We start from the raw sequence: 16401 nt of genomic DNA on the forward strand, positions 1-16401 counted from the left end.
TCCTCCCTTTCATCCGATTCCCCAATTTCTAAAGAAAGGCCTTCATCTGAGAAGCAGAGTTATCCTCGTTGCCCCTTACTGGCCATGACAAATCTGGTTTCCCTTCCTTTGGCCTCACTTATTATATCAACCATGGATTCTGGATCCAACTCCAGAATTGATCTCGTACCCACAAGGGTTGACTCACCCAAACATATCCAGTCTCAAGCTGACAGCTTGGTTTCTCCACTTCCGGTAATCGCCAGGTAGAATAACCTTTCCTCCCCAGTGAGTAATATACTTCTGGCTTTGCATAAACCATCCACCAGGATAATCTATCTCAGCAAGTGGAAGTAGTTCCTTATTTGGTTCCGACAAAGACAACTAGACCCCTCTACAACACCTGTTAGTATGGTTTTGGATTATCTTTCAAGTCTTCTTCATTCAGGAACAGCAGCCTCAACCATCTGAGTACACTTAGCTGCTATCTCAAACTTCCATAATGGATTCCAAAACGCATCACTAATCTCCCATTGTCTCTGCAAAACTTTCTAAAAAGGGGTCTCATATATCAGACCACCCTTCAGGGAACCCATCGAACCTTGGAATTTAACGCTAGTACTACAGTCCCTGACACGATCACCTTTCAAACTTGCTTCCACTTGCAACTTAAAGTTCCTGTCCTGGAAATCATTATTTTTGGTAGCTGTCACATCAGCCAGATGCATTTCTGAGCTTCAGGCCTCATGTATTAAACACCCTTATATGGAATTTCATAAGGACAGAGTTTCACTCCAGACAAATTCTTCCTTTCTGCCCAAGGTTATTTCAGAATTGACTATTAACCAAACGATTGAACTACCAGTCTTTTTTCCCAGCTACTCAAACAAAGGAGAATACTGTCTTCATTTGCTGGCTGTGAATAGGCAATTACGTTTTTACCTGGACAGAACTAAGTCAGTACAAAAAACAGACCAGCTGTTTGTGTTCTATTCAGGCCCGAAATTGGGAAGCTCTTGTCTCAAAAGTAACCTTGTCCAAGTGGTTGAGGAACTGTATATCCTTGATTTACCAACAAAATACAATTTCTCTACCGTGTAAAGTCAGGGCACACTCCACCAGGTCAGTGGCAACTTCTGTTGCTTTGATATTTGTACAGCTGTGACTTTGGCTACCTCTCATGCCTTTATCACTCATTACAAATTGGATTTGGTCTCCAGGTGAAGACCATCTTTTGGTTCAATAGTACTCAGGAACATCCTTCCATAAGGGCCTCTCAGAACAAGAAAGTAGCTAGGGACTCTGTCCCATCAGTAAGGAATGAATTAAGATTAACAACATCAGATAAAGAAGTTATGTTCTTACCATAATGCTCCATCTGTGTTGTTCATCTTCCTTCATTCATTAATTACATCCCACCCACCTTCCCCCTCCAGAGGCTACTGGAGGATAGGATTGGGTCCTACTCCTACTTTAGATTTTTTGCTCAGAAAAAGCCTCTGCTTTACTTATTATGGGCAAACTCAATCTGAGGTAACAAATGGAAGGGCATTGTGGGTAAAAGCTTAGCTCGAGAGTTTTTTGACTGACACAAGCTTGTTAAAAGGCCGACTCGGTTCCGAGGACAAAACCAACACCCATCATTAATGAATGAATGAATGAAGATGAGCAAAACAGCTGGAATGTTATGGTAAGAACATAACTACTTTTTTATTCTTCTAGAAAGAAGGTATTACCTATTAAACCAAAAGCTTATTCCAGAAGGTCTGTGGCTACATCTACTTCCTTCTTCAGAAACTCTTAATTAGGTGAGATTTGTGTGGCAGCAAGATGGTCTACGTTGCATACCTTTGCCAAAAACTGAGAGGTTCTTTTAAGCTTCAGTCCTGAAAGCCATCCTATGATTATTCCACCCTAGAGATCAAGTAGCTTGGGATTCTGTTCCAACTGTCAGATCAGGTGGATGGATGAAGTAGGATACAGAAGTTAGGCACATAGAAGTAGGATACAGAAGTTAGGCACATACCATAACACTGCATAATTTTCATCCTAGTCCAATAGACATGATATCTGTTCCTCCTTCCCCATACAAATTATAATGTTATCTAAATGACCTACAAATTGCTTTGTTACATCACATTTGTCATCCTCCTTTATATTTGGTATGTTCACAATCCTTCTGTCTGGCAAACTTGATCTGAGAATATACAGATTATATGGGAATTATGGAAGGAAAATCTGAGACAGGTCAAGAATAGGAGCACTGATGGATAGACAGATCATATCTAACAAGCAGCTCAGTACCCAGTTGTTGCATCAAATAGATTATGATGAAAGGACCCATCATTAAGGTAAGTACATAACTTCCATTTTTATACATACAGCACAGGTTAATCTGACCTTTTGGTTTCTGTTAATGCTCAGAATTAGTCAGCAGTGATGTTTTGGACTGAAACAGGGAATTATATAGCACAGTTGTCTGAAGGACCTTTCCATAATGATGTTACACTAAACCACAGGTATCCAGGCTAAACATTATACACACACCATTTGTTCACCAGTTTTCAGTCCAGTGACGTTTGCATTGGAAGAGCCATTGAGTTGATGAGCTTATTGAAAAAACATATCCCCACAGTCTCAACACATAGATCAATAGCAATTACAGACTGTTTTCACCATGTGTCAGTCACTTTTAGTATTAGCAATTTCACAGCCATGATCTTTGCTTCGGTCACTTACAAAATAGTTTTTTGTCCTTTATTTCTGGACTTTTTTGCCTCAGAAATGATTGACTTTATCACATTCCCTATAATCTCTGTCAAGAGCTGCATATGTACTAATAATATTACTAAATCCACAACTTTTGATACATTCTGATCTTACTTTTGTTGCCTATCCTACCTATTGTTTGTTCTTTTATTATACAATAAAGTATTTTGTTCCTTATGAAACAAACAACTCACCATATTTATAGCTTGGCTATTTTTTAGCTTAGTGACATATGTTTATAATTTCCATAGTATCCTTACCCTTCTGAAGAATACATGGTGAATAAATGTGAAGTTGTTACTGAGGTCACAATATGCTTTTTATCTTTCAACTTTTTGAGGAAAGTAAAAAGATTAAATACCATCAAGGCTTCTTCTCTGACAACATATAGAAATATGGCACATTGTACCTGTACAGTCTTCTCCACTATTCCACTTATGCTGCAAAATAAATCAACACTTTCAATCCAAAGCTTCCAGTTTTCTGCTAACTTGTCCTGAAGTGAGACAGCTCCTGGTGATTGAACCTTGAAAATTTTTCCTCTGAGAATTATATTTCTGTACTTTTAGACACATACTGTGCTGAAAGCACCTATATTTGGTAATTTGTGCAGATACATTTCTTTTTGCTAATACCACATAACATCTGGATGTTTGTCAGAATGCTCCACATACAGCATAAACACTGGAAATGAGCTTTTATCATTTTTGAGGTGTTTACTCAAGCTGGTTTCTTGAAAGAATGTGTACCTCATGATATGCCTGCAACAAGCTGTGCCACTGTATTTTCAAATTATTTCTTGTATTTTTCTGCATTCCATCATTGTGAACTGTATTTGCTTTTCCTTGGTCTAGCTGTTGCCATTGTGCTTTGAAATTGCCTTAAAGTATGTAGTCCTCATATTTTATCTGCCTTAGACTTGCCTTGTTATTACTTGTTGCAGTTAGTCATTTGATTGTTTCTGATAAATTTTTTACCTTTGGTAAATAAAGTGTGCTTTTTACATTAAAAAGACTGGGACTGCAATTTTAGTGGTAGTAGAAAGGACAGGGTTGTCTGTTCAAATTTGGAAAAGTGCAGGGAGGCATAAATCGAGATTGTTTCATTGGCTAGAAGGCATTTTAATGGTGTGGTCACTTTTCTTTGAGTCTGTAAATTTGGAGCATTTGCGCAGCTCTTGGCTCATTTCCAAAGAACTCAAAAATGCTTGGCATCTGTGCCTCTCTTCTTAGAGTGTTTGACTTGTATCTGGTGCTATCCAGGCTAAGATAAGTACTTTAAATTGAAATATTGCACTTTTCTGAATTATTTCTGAAGACTGCTACTGTATTTTCACATTATTTATTACAATCTCATGCATTTCATCAGTGTAGTGTATTTGTTTTTCCTTGGTTTGGCTGCTGCTACTGTGCTTTGAGATTGCCTTAAAGTGTGTATTCTTCATTATTGCTTGTCTACCTTGGGATTGCCTTGTAATTACTTGTTATGTCTAGTTGATTGATTTGTTTCTGGTACCTTTTCAGTTTTGGTTAACTAAAATGTGTTTTTACAATAAGAAGACTGGGACTGCAATTCTGTTGGCAGTAGAAAAGTAGCCTGGTCTGTCCTAGTTGGGAAACACACACAGAGGCTTAAAGTAAGATCATTTCATTGGCTAGAGGACTTTTTAGTTGGTTTAGTCACTTTTTTTTAGTTTATAAATTCTGTTGGTTATTGCACAGCAGCATTTAGCAGTACTTTGTATAGATGCAGGTACTTAAAAACTAAATTTCCCTATACATCTTTCCCTCTAACTTAACCCAGTACTCAGTTGAGAAAATAACTTGTTTGTTCGTTAAGGAATACTGCCACATGAATTCATTTATACACAGCCTGTCTGTTGTTTCTAACCTAAAGTGCCCAAGTCAGCCTGCTGTAACCCCCTGCTCTACCATCCCTTTATACTTCACCTAAAAAGACCTGAAACCATGGCTGGACACCATGGCTGGGCACTTTTCCAACTTCTTCACTGCCAGCTTGGTAAATTTCAGCATCATGAGACAATGTGTGAATTGTCACATTCATCCTATAAAAGAATCTATAGTAACCACAAAAGCACTCCACTAAAACAACACCCAACACAACATGCATAGCCATACCATTTAGAGCATCAACTACAATGCCCATAAGGCAAAACAACACACTACCCACTGTTTTAGTCACAGGAGACTTCATTGTGAGACATAGAGATCTCCCACTCATCAAGCTAAATAAGGAAAAAATCACAGTCAGTACTCTATCAGGGGCCAGAATGCACCAAATCACCCACACACTCAGGTCATTAGTCCACAAATACTAGTATGACTCAGTCATAGTCCATGTGGATGTATATGACTTGAGACATACTTCCCTGGACTATGTGAAGAGAGAGACATTATGGATATCCTGAACTATGTGTCCCAGGCTGGTATGTGCCTAGCACTGAGCATCATTCTACCTTCACCAAGGATAATGCCTCCATATGAGCAAATGATTATTAATTTCAATAACTGTGGGAAGATATGGTCAAATGACTGTGTTGCTTTACCAAAAATGGTCATCACCTGTCCCCTGTAGGTTTTTGAATATTGGTTAAAACAGTGTCCTCCCCCATACTGCCTTTTTTAGGCAATGTCAAACTGACAAACCTGTAGACATAGCAAAACCAACCCAAGGAAATAGGAAGGTGTTACTTCTCAATGCCAGGAGTCTAAACAAAAAATTCTACTTACTCCAGACTGTACTCACCCAGGAGAATGTGGATAACTGTGCAGGAACTGAGACATGGTTTAAAGCCACAGAGAGCACCTCTGCAGTGCAGGGCTAGAATGCCTTCCACACATTTAGGCCAGGTACTCCACAGGCAAAGGCCAATGGTGGAGATGTCTCATTCTATACAATCTATAGCAACAACAAACTCACCTCAAGACTAATCAAACAGGAAGATACACTTGAGCTTCTCCATGTACAGATTTCCATAGGCAAAGTCCCATATTATATCTTTGAAAGCTATAGGTCACACTCTATGAATGAAGAAACACATAGCTCGTACTTGGACTTACTGGAGGCTCTCACAATTCACCTTAGTACCATATTCATGGGCAACTTCAACTACCCCATCATAAACTGGGGTAATTACACAACCCCAAATTGAGCCATGCCCAGAGATCCCTGCACTTTGTAAAGACTTGGACCAGATAATCCATGCACCCATGAGGGGTGCACACATACTCATCCTGGAGCTTACAAACATGAGAGAATCCACCTTTAGGATTAAATAGGATAATGGGATTATAGGAGATTACTAGGCTATCAACCCAGAGGTTATTTTGAGCCTAGCCATTTTATTCCAATGTATTACCATGAAACTTCTAGTCAATACCCAACATTGCATTTAGTGATGACTGCCAAATAGTTTTATTGTAGCACATTTGTCTCATAAAATAGACTTGTATTTTATAAGGTAATGCTAAAGTCTGTTTATTTTAGAAACATGGGAGAATGCTTTAGTGTTCTGTCTGGTAAGGTCAGACCACAAAGCTATCTCCTTCATAATAAAAATTAGTTCTGTGTTCCCTGCTAACCACATAACATTTAGGACCTAGTCTAAAGCAAACTTCCTACTACTACTGAGTGATAACCTATTAAAATGTCAAGTCCCCCAAACCCTGAGAACACAGCTACCTATGCAGAATTGTTCATAAAAACCCTGTATAATCATGTTAATAAATGCATAGAGACAGATGTACCTACCAGAGGTAAGCCCAGAACTAACCTAAAAAAAAAAAAACCCTGGTGGAATCCAAACACAAACAGGTTGTACAACAAAAGAAAAAACTAATAGCCATGATTAGGAGATGCTACACCCGGCATGATAAAAGCACTTTCATCAAGCTAGGTAAACAAAGAACTAAGAGGGTAAATTAAGTCTACTAAAGTTAGGTTTGAGGTAAATATATCCTCTTAGGCAAAGGACAATCACAAGCATTTATTTAGCAATGTCTGAAACCTCAAAGAGAGCTGACAGCAGTGAGCAGAACTGATTGCAAATAGAGCCACCTCCATGATGCCAAAAGATATAGCAAATCTGCTGGCCGACTAATTCAGCTTGAATTTTACCCCCTCTCTCCCCAGACCACCCCCCAGGAAATACCATTAAAAAACCTAGCTCCCTTAACTATCACTAGAATAAGGTCCTACATGCACTCTCTAAGGCTCAAAACAATGCATCAATGGGCCCCCATAATGTCCCAGAATGCCTCCTAAATATCCTAAAATATGACCTGACTGGTATTACTGTTTAACTATAGCCTCCAGACAGTCTCTGTGCAAATGGAGACGGGCAGGCCATCAACAGACCCCACGAACTACAGACACATAAGTGTGACAAGTCTCATATGTAAATCCATGGAAAGAATTATCATGGAAATTATTAATAAGGACATAGGCAACCTTCAAACACTGGATCCAACACAGTTTGGTTTCATCAAGTACAGATCAGGCCTCCACCACCTGATGGACTTCTTTGAGAAGGTCATAAGAGCAAAACAGTGCATACTGCCTACCTTCACCTGGTTAAGGCATGTGATACAATACCCCATTCAAGCATTGTAAACAAAGTTATGGATTTAGGAATAAACCACTGTGTCACTGGCTGTCTCAGATAGGACACAGGAAGTTTAATAGGGGATACCACCTCCACAAAGAGACAGATCACTAGTGGAATCCCTCAGGGCTCTGTGCTACATCTTCTCCTTTTTTGGCATCTAATTCTCAGAAGTTAAGGTCAAAGTCAAGGGCCTTTGGCTGATCAAGTTTGCAGAAGATTGCAAATAAAGAGCAGTCATAGAATCCCTTGAAGACGCTGACATCTTACAGGAAGGACTAACACAGGCAAATGACCAGTGCCAAAGCCACTGCTTAAAACTCATTCCCAAGAAATGCATAATAGTACCCAGTGGGGTGTCAGCTATCCTAGGAAATTACTTCATCAATAACACATCCCTAAGAGAAGAACCAGTAGTCAGGGATTTGGGTAAGTATGTAGATAGTTACCTGGCTTTCAACCAACATGTATCCAAGATGTTAAGAAAATCATTTTATGTTGCACAACTTATAAGCAAGGGATGGAATCTCTGTCCTAAGAAATCATTATTCCACTATATTCTGCCCTCATCAGGCCCATCACTATGTAGATCACCCCTTTTAGTGTGCACCTGGCCGGGCACATGCAACAATTGGAGCATCCACAGAGGTTCCTCACAAAAGAACACAGGGGGCAAATGGCATATCCTGTGCAGATCACCATACCAACAAAATGAATTGTATCAGACTTACTCCCTCTAGGAATTTAAACTTTGCTTGCTACATAAATTAGACATGTTAGAGGGAAAAGTTTGTGTTTCAGTGAATTCCCCTTCTCTGGAACAGGATTCCCATCCATGTGAAGCACAGCTCTTCCCTGACCTTATTCAGAAGAAACCTGGACCAGTAGATAGGAAATCGGAAGTACACCCCAAGTCTAGCACCTATGTCTCTGATGAGCAGAAGCTGCCTGAAAATCTTGTCCTAGCTCACATATACTCCTTTAAATAACCTGTAAGGCGCATATACTTGCAGAATACATTTGAGAAGATCGGTTAGCCTTACAGAAGGCCCCAGTGGTCTTTTACCTAGTATAGTACTTAAAGGTATATAGCCTGTATGCTACAACTGACTTGGATGAGTGAAAAGTGATGATATTTTTACCATGTCTTTTGCCACATCAGTGACTTAGCTTGTGAAAACCCACTCAGCTGACTTAGTAGTGGTTGAAGAAAATGAGGGTAGAAATATCTGTTTGAGTAACATCTTTTAATATTGGGTGTCGTTGGAAGGGTGGAGAGGAAGATGGAAATATTATTATATTGACATGCTTGTCCTCTGGCATCCGATAAACTACAAGAAAATGTTAGACACTATGTAGAAAATGGAGGAACTCTAGTAAGATGCATGTCACACTCAACACTGCTATACTTGCTCTACAGTCTGTGGTCATTTCTGTGGTGGAGAAAATTGAAGGAGAGTGTCTAAATGTGGCCATTCATAGTAGATAGCACTAAAATGGAGTAGAGGACTATTTTAGGCTAGTTTGAGTGGTGATGTACTACTAACTAAAATAATGTATTGGAGGAGTGGGCATTAGATTTGATACAAATCTCTGAACTATTAATAAGAAGGAGATGGATGAAGAGCAAATGCTGAACTATAGAAGCACTAGGCAGCATGAAAAACTAAATTTCAAATTTTTTGGCTACTATTTCATACATAATAATAACAATAATACAGTAGGTTTTTCAGTGCTGTCTGTATAGGTCTGGATCTACACTGCCATACATAATGCTGTAATTTGCTTCTGTGTCTCAGATATGTAGAATACTTGACTATAACTGCAAATAGTGTGTCTTGAATTGCTCTGTGATGCTGTTTAATTTGATATGGGAAAGAGGCGTGTCAATGTAACAACAATGCAGCTAAAAACAGTCTGAATGTTTACCATTCTTGATTTAGAAGGTAGCTTGTGAAAAAGTGCTTGTCATATATTCAAAAAGGACATGAACATAGCAAGCAAAAGTTGCATCTGAATTCATATTGCTGTGATGTGGGAATCGTCTTTTTGGGAAGGTGTTGGGGCCCAAGCTAAAGTTTGCTGCATAACCCCCAGTCTGCAAACACATCCCTGTGTATATAATTCAGAATTCATCTCCACATTGGTACTTATAGTAAACTGTGGCATTCTATATCATGGATATTTTTAATGCAGGTAGCCCTGGACGTGCATGTTCTAATCGGTCTAGAGAATATTTAATCATTGCTTCTGTTTGACTTCTTTTATAGTGTATGCCCAGCCAATTATCAGCAAAGCTAGGCCTGATTTGTTGAAAACACACTTCATACCAACATTAGAAAAACTGAAGAAGAAAGCAGTAAAGATAGTCACAGAAGAGGAGCAACTGAAGGCTGAAAGTAAAATTGACACACAAGAGGCCGAATTACTCATACTGGATGAATTTGCTGTCCTTTGCCGGGATCTATATTCCTTCTACCCAATGCTTATTCGTTATGTAGACAACAACAGGTTGGAATCTGACAAACACAAAACAATTGTAGCAGTTGTTTCTATTTGATTTAGCAATTTAGACAACAGATGGGCAGTAATACAAAGTTAATATAGTCAATAGACATTAGTCACAGTTTCTGTAAGCATTTCAAGATAAAAACGTATTTGCCATATTAAACTAAGTTCATCAGAGGAGTTGATAAAGTCTGTGCATAATGAAGTGTGCTTACATTTTTCTTAATCTAGAGTTTTAGTCAATAATTAGTATTTTTAGAGGAAAAACAGGTGCTCTTTTTAATAGCTGCTTCCATAGAATAATAAATGAGTCATGCACACTTTGTTGGCTTCCACTGTAATCCAGACTTTATGATGATTCCATGCTCATCTTTTCTGAATCACCCTTTCAGTATAAACAATGCACAATACATAAAATAAAAAACAGTCAGCAGTACAAACTGCAGTATTAATAATGTGCACAATCTAAATCTGATATTTGCAGCCTCAGTCATGCAAGTGCAAATCATGAAATCATCATAAAAAGTTTTTGTTCATTCATTTATTTTATTGTTCATGTTTATTCATGTTTTATATCCTTTTGAATCCAAGTAGGATTCATTTACAATGGTTGCAAATCATTGTGTCATTTTAACTGTCTCTTGTACTATGAAAACTGTTATGTAGGAACAATAATGCCAAACTGGCATCTATTTAGGATACTGCTGTGTAATTTTATTATTATGATTTTTACTGACAGTTTGTTGTATTTAGGGCAAACTGGTTGAAAAAGCCTGATGCTGACTCTGATGAGCTATTCCGAATGGTTGCTGAAGTTTTTATACTATGGTGCAAATCACATGTAAGAAAATTTTGTGTTATACTTATTTAATTATGTGCTCTACATATTCAGTTGAAATGAGTATGGCAAATGTCATTTAATTAGTGTGAAATCATTATTAACATGCTAAAACTCCTTTTCTACAGAATTTCAAAAGAGAAGAGCAGAATTTTGTAGTACAAAATGAAATCAACAACTTAGCATTTTTAACAGGAGACAGCAAAAGTAAAATGTCAAAGGTAAATGAAAAACATGTATATTGCAGATTCATTTTTGTGCATGTACTTGGATACTTAACTATAATACCATTGTATTTGACAGATTTCCATAGTGAAAATGCTAAAATATGTATATTTCCTTCTGCTGCATTTTTGATTGCTGTTTAGATATTATCTTTGGACAGAAAACTGTGTTTTGCAATATATTTTCAGTGTTTGTAAGAAATGTGAATTATCATAAAAAACATTTTTTATATCCCTAATAATTAAAACATAATTTCGATAGGGACTCATAAACCATATGTATCAGTTATTTATACATGGAAATCTAGGTCATGATCTGACTAGTAAATTCTTTTTCAGTACTGTATTTTAAGTGACTTTAGTATTTTTAGGAGACCTACACTTACTTCAGTTTTAATATTCAGTTAGTCTTTCCAATCAACTTGTATAGCTCTTTTTGTTAAAAAAGCATCTATCCTTTTAAAAATGTGTTTATTCCCAGCAGTGCAACATTTTTAATTGAATCAGTAAGCACAGTGCTGCATTAGCTTTTGCTAAAATCCAGATCACTAATTTTAGCCTTAATCTGTGGTCTTAGACAGAGGAGTTGGGAGGCTGGCATAGTGGATATGGTGTTTACTTTACAGACACAAGGTGCAGAGTTTAATTCTCACATGGGATTAATTGGCTTAAAATGGCCCACAAGGGCAGTTCACCCAGTACAAATCTATGAGCCAAACCTATGAATTTAGCTATTAATTATTGGGCATCTAGTGTGGGATTCTGAAAACTTTCAGGCAACCTTAAAGGTTGGCTGTGACTAAGCAAAGGAAATGGCAAGTAAAGATTAAAAAAGATAATAGCTATATGCAAACACTTCACATTCAGTGCAGTGCTTAGCATCATAACTGGATAAAATGAGTAATTCAGAAAACAACAGCAGCAACACTGATCCACTAGTGTAGATCTTCTGTGGTTCAGAGTTTCATGTAAAGACTGTCCACAATATTGCATTTATGTGCGCAAAGTGTAAAGCATAAAGTACACTGGAGTCTTTGCTGTCCAGAGCAGCTACAGTCAGTGTAACGAGTCATGTTTCATTGTTTTCCTTGCACTAAAGATCAAAGCCTTAAACTGACAGAATTCCTCTTCTTGATATCACTGTTGTATAAGCATGATGGCTGAGCTACACTACATTATGGCATCATGCAACTCACTGACATTTTCAGTTAATTAGTCATGAGAGTTCCAATTGGTGACTTTCTTTTCAAGCAGTGCTTGTGAATGAGCAAAGCACTGAAGCTCAATGGAAGTCTTCACTGAAATGTAATGACAGGCTTCTGAAAAAAAAAAAAATATATATATATATATATATATATATATATATATATATATATATATATATATAAAATGCCATGCAGGTTATTGTCATGTTGTCCAAGCCTCTCCAGTTCATTTAGAAACTAGTTAAACAAACATCTTTTTTAAGTTTGGAAATTATACAAAGTAGACTTCTTCATCTCTCGGCTTTTCCCGGTCAGGGGTCGCCACAGCAGATCACCTGTCCGCTCATGACAGGCAGTGGAGTTTTACAGTATTGAGTTGCCAGCCCGGCGCCCAACCTTCCACAGAAGGCACACACACACACACACACACACACACACACACACACACACACACACACACACACACACACACACACATACATACACACACACACACACTCTCACACACACATGCCTAGAACCAATTTAGAGTGTCCAATCCATCTAGCATGTCTTTGGGATGTGGGAGGAAACCGGAGCAGCCGGAGAAAACCCACACGACCACAGGGAGAACATGCAGATTCTGCACAGAAGGCACCCCAGCCGAGGATCGAACCAGAGAACCTCTTGCTGTGAGTTGGCAACGCTAACCACTGCACCCTATCATTTATGACATTATCCACAATGCATTTGCTGTTATATTTTGGGACTTTAACAACATGCCACCTCTCAATAGTTTTTCCCTATGGAAATATAAAAGTATAAATTGGAAACATGATATTTACATTTCTTAGAGTGTGTGTGTGTGTGTGTGTGTGTGTGTGTGTGTGTGTGTGTGTGTGTGTGTGTGTGTGTGTGTGTGTGTGTGTATGTGTATGTGTGTGTGTGTGTGTGTGTGTGTCTGTGTGTGCCTTCCATGGAAGGTTGGGCACCGGGCTGGCAACTCGACACCATAAAACTCCACTGCCAATCATGAGCAGGCAAGGTGATCCACTGTGGAGACCCCTTACCAGGAAAAGCCGAAAGAGAGAGAGAGTTGTGTGAATCATTCCCTAAAGGACAGTTTCACATGCAATCAACAAGTGTGTAACTTTCAAGTCTCAGAACTGAATATTCCTCAGACTTTGTGCTGTGGTGTCTTCTTCATGAAAATAATGAACAAAAATTTGAAATTAAAAAAAACTTATTATTGTAACAGTTGTTAATGTCTGTTATATACTTCACAGATGATAAAGATTCTAGTTGTCTACTGGTATACTATGTTCTTCATCTGTAACTATGTTTGTAATTTTTAATTGCTATGTTGATCAAATTATTAATTGCTATGTAAATCCAATGTAACTACTGTCTGTATATTTTAACTGTGGAGCTTTTTTCCCCGGGCCTCCACTGAAAATGGAGCTACATCCAGTTGGACACTCCCGGTCAACAAATATAAATAAATAAAAATAATAAATAAAAATGGAGATGATGCACCTTGAATTAAATTCTTTGTTTAGTTTAAGTATGTGTGACTTAATAATCAGAAGGAGGATATCTCTTCCATCACAAATAATGAAATCAAACAGCTCACAGCTATATTCCTGGGACATGGTATGTTTGTTACTCCTCCCATGAGACATTCCAGGTTGCCCTCTCCTATGCACTCACCAAGTCCACAAAGCTCATATAAGTAGCACTGTCAGACTTCCTTGATCCCTCCAATATCCATGCGAGGACAAAGAGATGATCCACTATTCCATGCCTAGGACAGAATCTGCACTGTTCTTCTTGAATCAGAGATTCAGCTATTGTTTAAAATTTACTTCCTAGCACTTTGATGTAGGCTTTCCCAAGAAGTTTGAGAACTGTTATTGGAACACACCCTCACTTCACTTTTTGAAAATGGAGACCAGTAGCCCTGTTGGCCATTCAAACAGTATTGTCCCAGCCTTCCACATAACACTGAAAAAGTGTAACACACAAAACTCCACTTCATAGTACTGGTATTTCCATATCTTGCTACAGTGGAATTATTTAATCACCACTATGATGTCTTCTGTAGGAGTGGATCCAGTTTCACCATCTGCTTCTAAAACTGCATCCTTAGTGGAGTTCATATCAAAAGTTCCTCACTGAAATCATTCCATCTCTTGACAATGTCCCTAGAAGAGATCAGCTTTTCCCCACTCTTACTAAGAATCACTCATCTCAGCTGCAGCATGCTTTGCCAGAACCTCTTTGAAACCATCCAAAAGTAATTTCTCTGGGCTTGTGAAATGCTCCCTCCCGTGAGATTTCACTTTAGCAACTACATTATTTTTTACCTTTCCGGCCAGCATTGAAAGTCAAATTAAGAGACCCCTCCACCCTCTACCCTTGCATAGAAAACGTCTTTAACCTGGCAATCTTTCTTACCACTGCTGTTCTCCTGTATACCTTAGAATTAGGAACATTTCAAGTACCAATCACTTTTCAGCCACAGCTCCTTGCCACTATCTCAACTGTTAAGTTCTTGAATGGGATATCCATTTAAAATAGAGAAGCTCTTCTGCCTGATAAGGTTGGACTTATCCCATAGAGAAACATTAGTTAAGTATTCCCAGAATGTCCTCAGTACACATTTGGACTTCCTATGGCTCTCCACCAAAAGGTGAACAGTTGATGGCTAAGATCTCTCCTGACTTAAGCATCCAGAATATTAGACCTCAGGTCTGATGGTATGAATAAGATGTCAATCACTAACTTTCATCCCAAGATGATCTGGTAGCATGAGCACTTATGATCATTATAATTGTTGAAAATCTGTTTTGTTTTGGCCAGTCCATAACTGCAAAGAATTTCAAAGGCAATTTAGCAGTTCATTTCAGATCAACCATACCTGTTCCTCTCAGTTATGCCCCTCCAGATAGCTCCATCATTCTCAGATTCAGTAACTCATACTAGTTTTTCCTAGTCTTACCACCTTGGATAACCAGTACTTCATCTCATTTTATTTCAAGGAGCTGTGAAGTACCTGAATGTTGCACCATTCACCTAACTTAAACTTTTTCCAACTTTCTCATCCCTTCCTATAATTCAACTATTTCTTAACTAAGAAGTATGAGAAAAGAAGATCAACATTAAATAACAATTCTCAAATATGAATAGCATTTAACCTCTTTGTTATAACTACTTTACAATGTCTTTCATTAAAATGTCCCCTGATTAATACTAACCCTTCCTAAACACTGTTTTCTAAAAAAAAACATTAAAATATTCCCGTAATCATTAAAGTTACGCAAAAAATTCCATTCTAAATTCCTAAATCTACACTCATACGTATATTAAGAAATGATGCCACTATCTTGGGTCACTTTTCTATTTACTAAAAATAATGGTGAGTGATCATTTCCCCCTTTGAAAATCCCACTTTACCTTCGAAACATGCATTATTTCTTTGTCATTTACTGTCAGTTGTCATAAAATCCCTGCTTCTGTTCAGGTTTTAATTGACAACATGTTCCATTATTTGAATGTTGTAACATGTGAACTGCTGTCCCTGAATAATTTTGTCTGTTTGTACTCTGCCTTGTCCTAGCTAGCTATAATTTTTTGAAGTAAGAGTTTGGAAGTGCAGGTAATATTTTCATTAATGCCTGATCACTCATGGCAATGTATGAGCCAGGAAAATAACAGAATTATCAACACTGTCAGCAATAAAGTTATGCTCCAGTGAGGTACTAAAGACCCAGAATTGCAGTAAGGCAACATATGGACTGGTATATATATTACAAGCTAGCAACAACACAAAACATTTGCCCTTGTAGGGAAGGGACATCAGATATTTGCTGTGGATCATATATGTCATCATTCATGCTTCTGTGGGCTTGATGTCGCTGCATCAGTTGTTTACATGTGAAAATATTTAAATAAATTATACTTGCCCCACTTTCAATGATCCACCAGCCATAGGTAATGGTCATGATGTTTCATCACTCCTTCTTATGACATTTATGGACAAGTAGTAGGTTTGTCACTGCTGCTGGTATAATTGATAATTAAATGAGACATTTGTATGATGCTCATAGCAAAATCAAAACTAATGCTCTAAAGTTATACCTTTAGAAGACCATGGACAATGCAGTAGTGCAAGAGAGTCTCTTTAAATAATACAAGCTGTAGCTAAGTTTTTACCTTTCTCTGATGTTTATTGGCTGCTTTGAACTAGAGTGAATACATTAAAAGTGTTTGCTG

The 16401-nt window shown here is 37.9% G+C and overlaps 1 protein-coding gene across 1 annotated transcript in view; it reads left to right on the forward strand.

Moving 5' to 3' along the window:
• Positions 1 to 16401, forward strand: part of RYR3 (ryanodine receptor 3) — a 3250282-nt gene that overhangs the window by 2571989 nt on the left and 661892 nt on the right. Inside the window, exons 67-69 of the mRNA XM_044074157.1 lie at positions 9643 to 9883; positions 10634 to 10721; positions 10847 to 10939. Of these exons, the coding sequence (XP_043930092.1) occupies positions 9643 to 9883; positions 10634 to 10721; positions 10847 to 10939 (422 nt within the window). The remainder of the gene's footprint in view (positions 1 to 9642; positions 9884 to 10633; positions 10722 to 10846; positions 10940 to 16401) is intronic.

Source organism: Protopterus annectens, chromosome 6.part0 (assembly GCF_019279795.1).
Source record: "Protopterus annectens isolate FY-2018-M chromosome 6.part0, PAN1.0, whole genome shotgun sequence".
In the NCBI taxonomy this organism is placed as follows: domain Eukaryota; kingdom Metazoa; phylum Chordata; order Ceratodontiformes; family Protopteridae; genus Protopterus; species Protopterus annectens.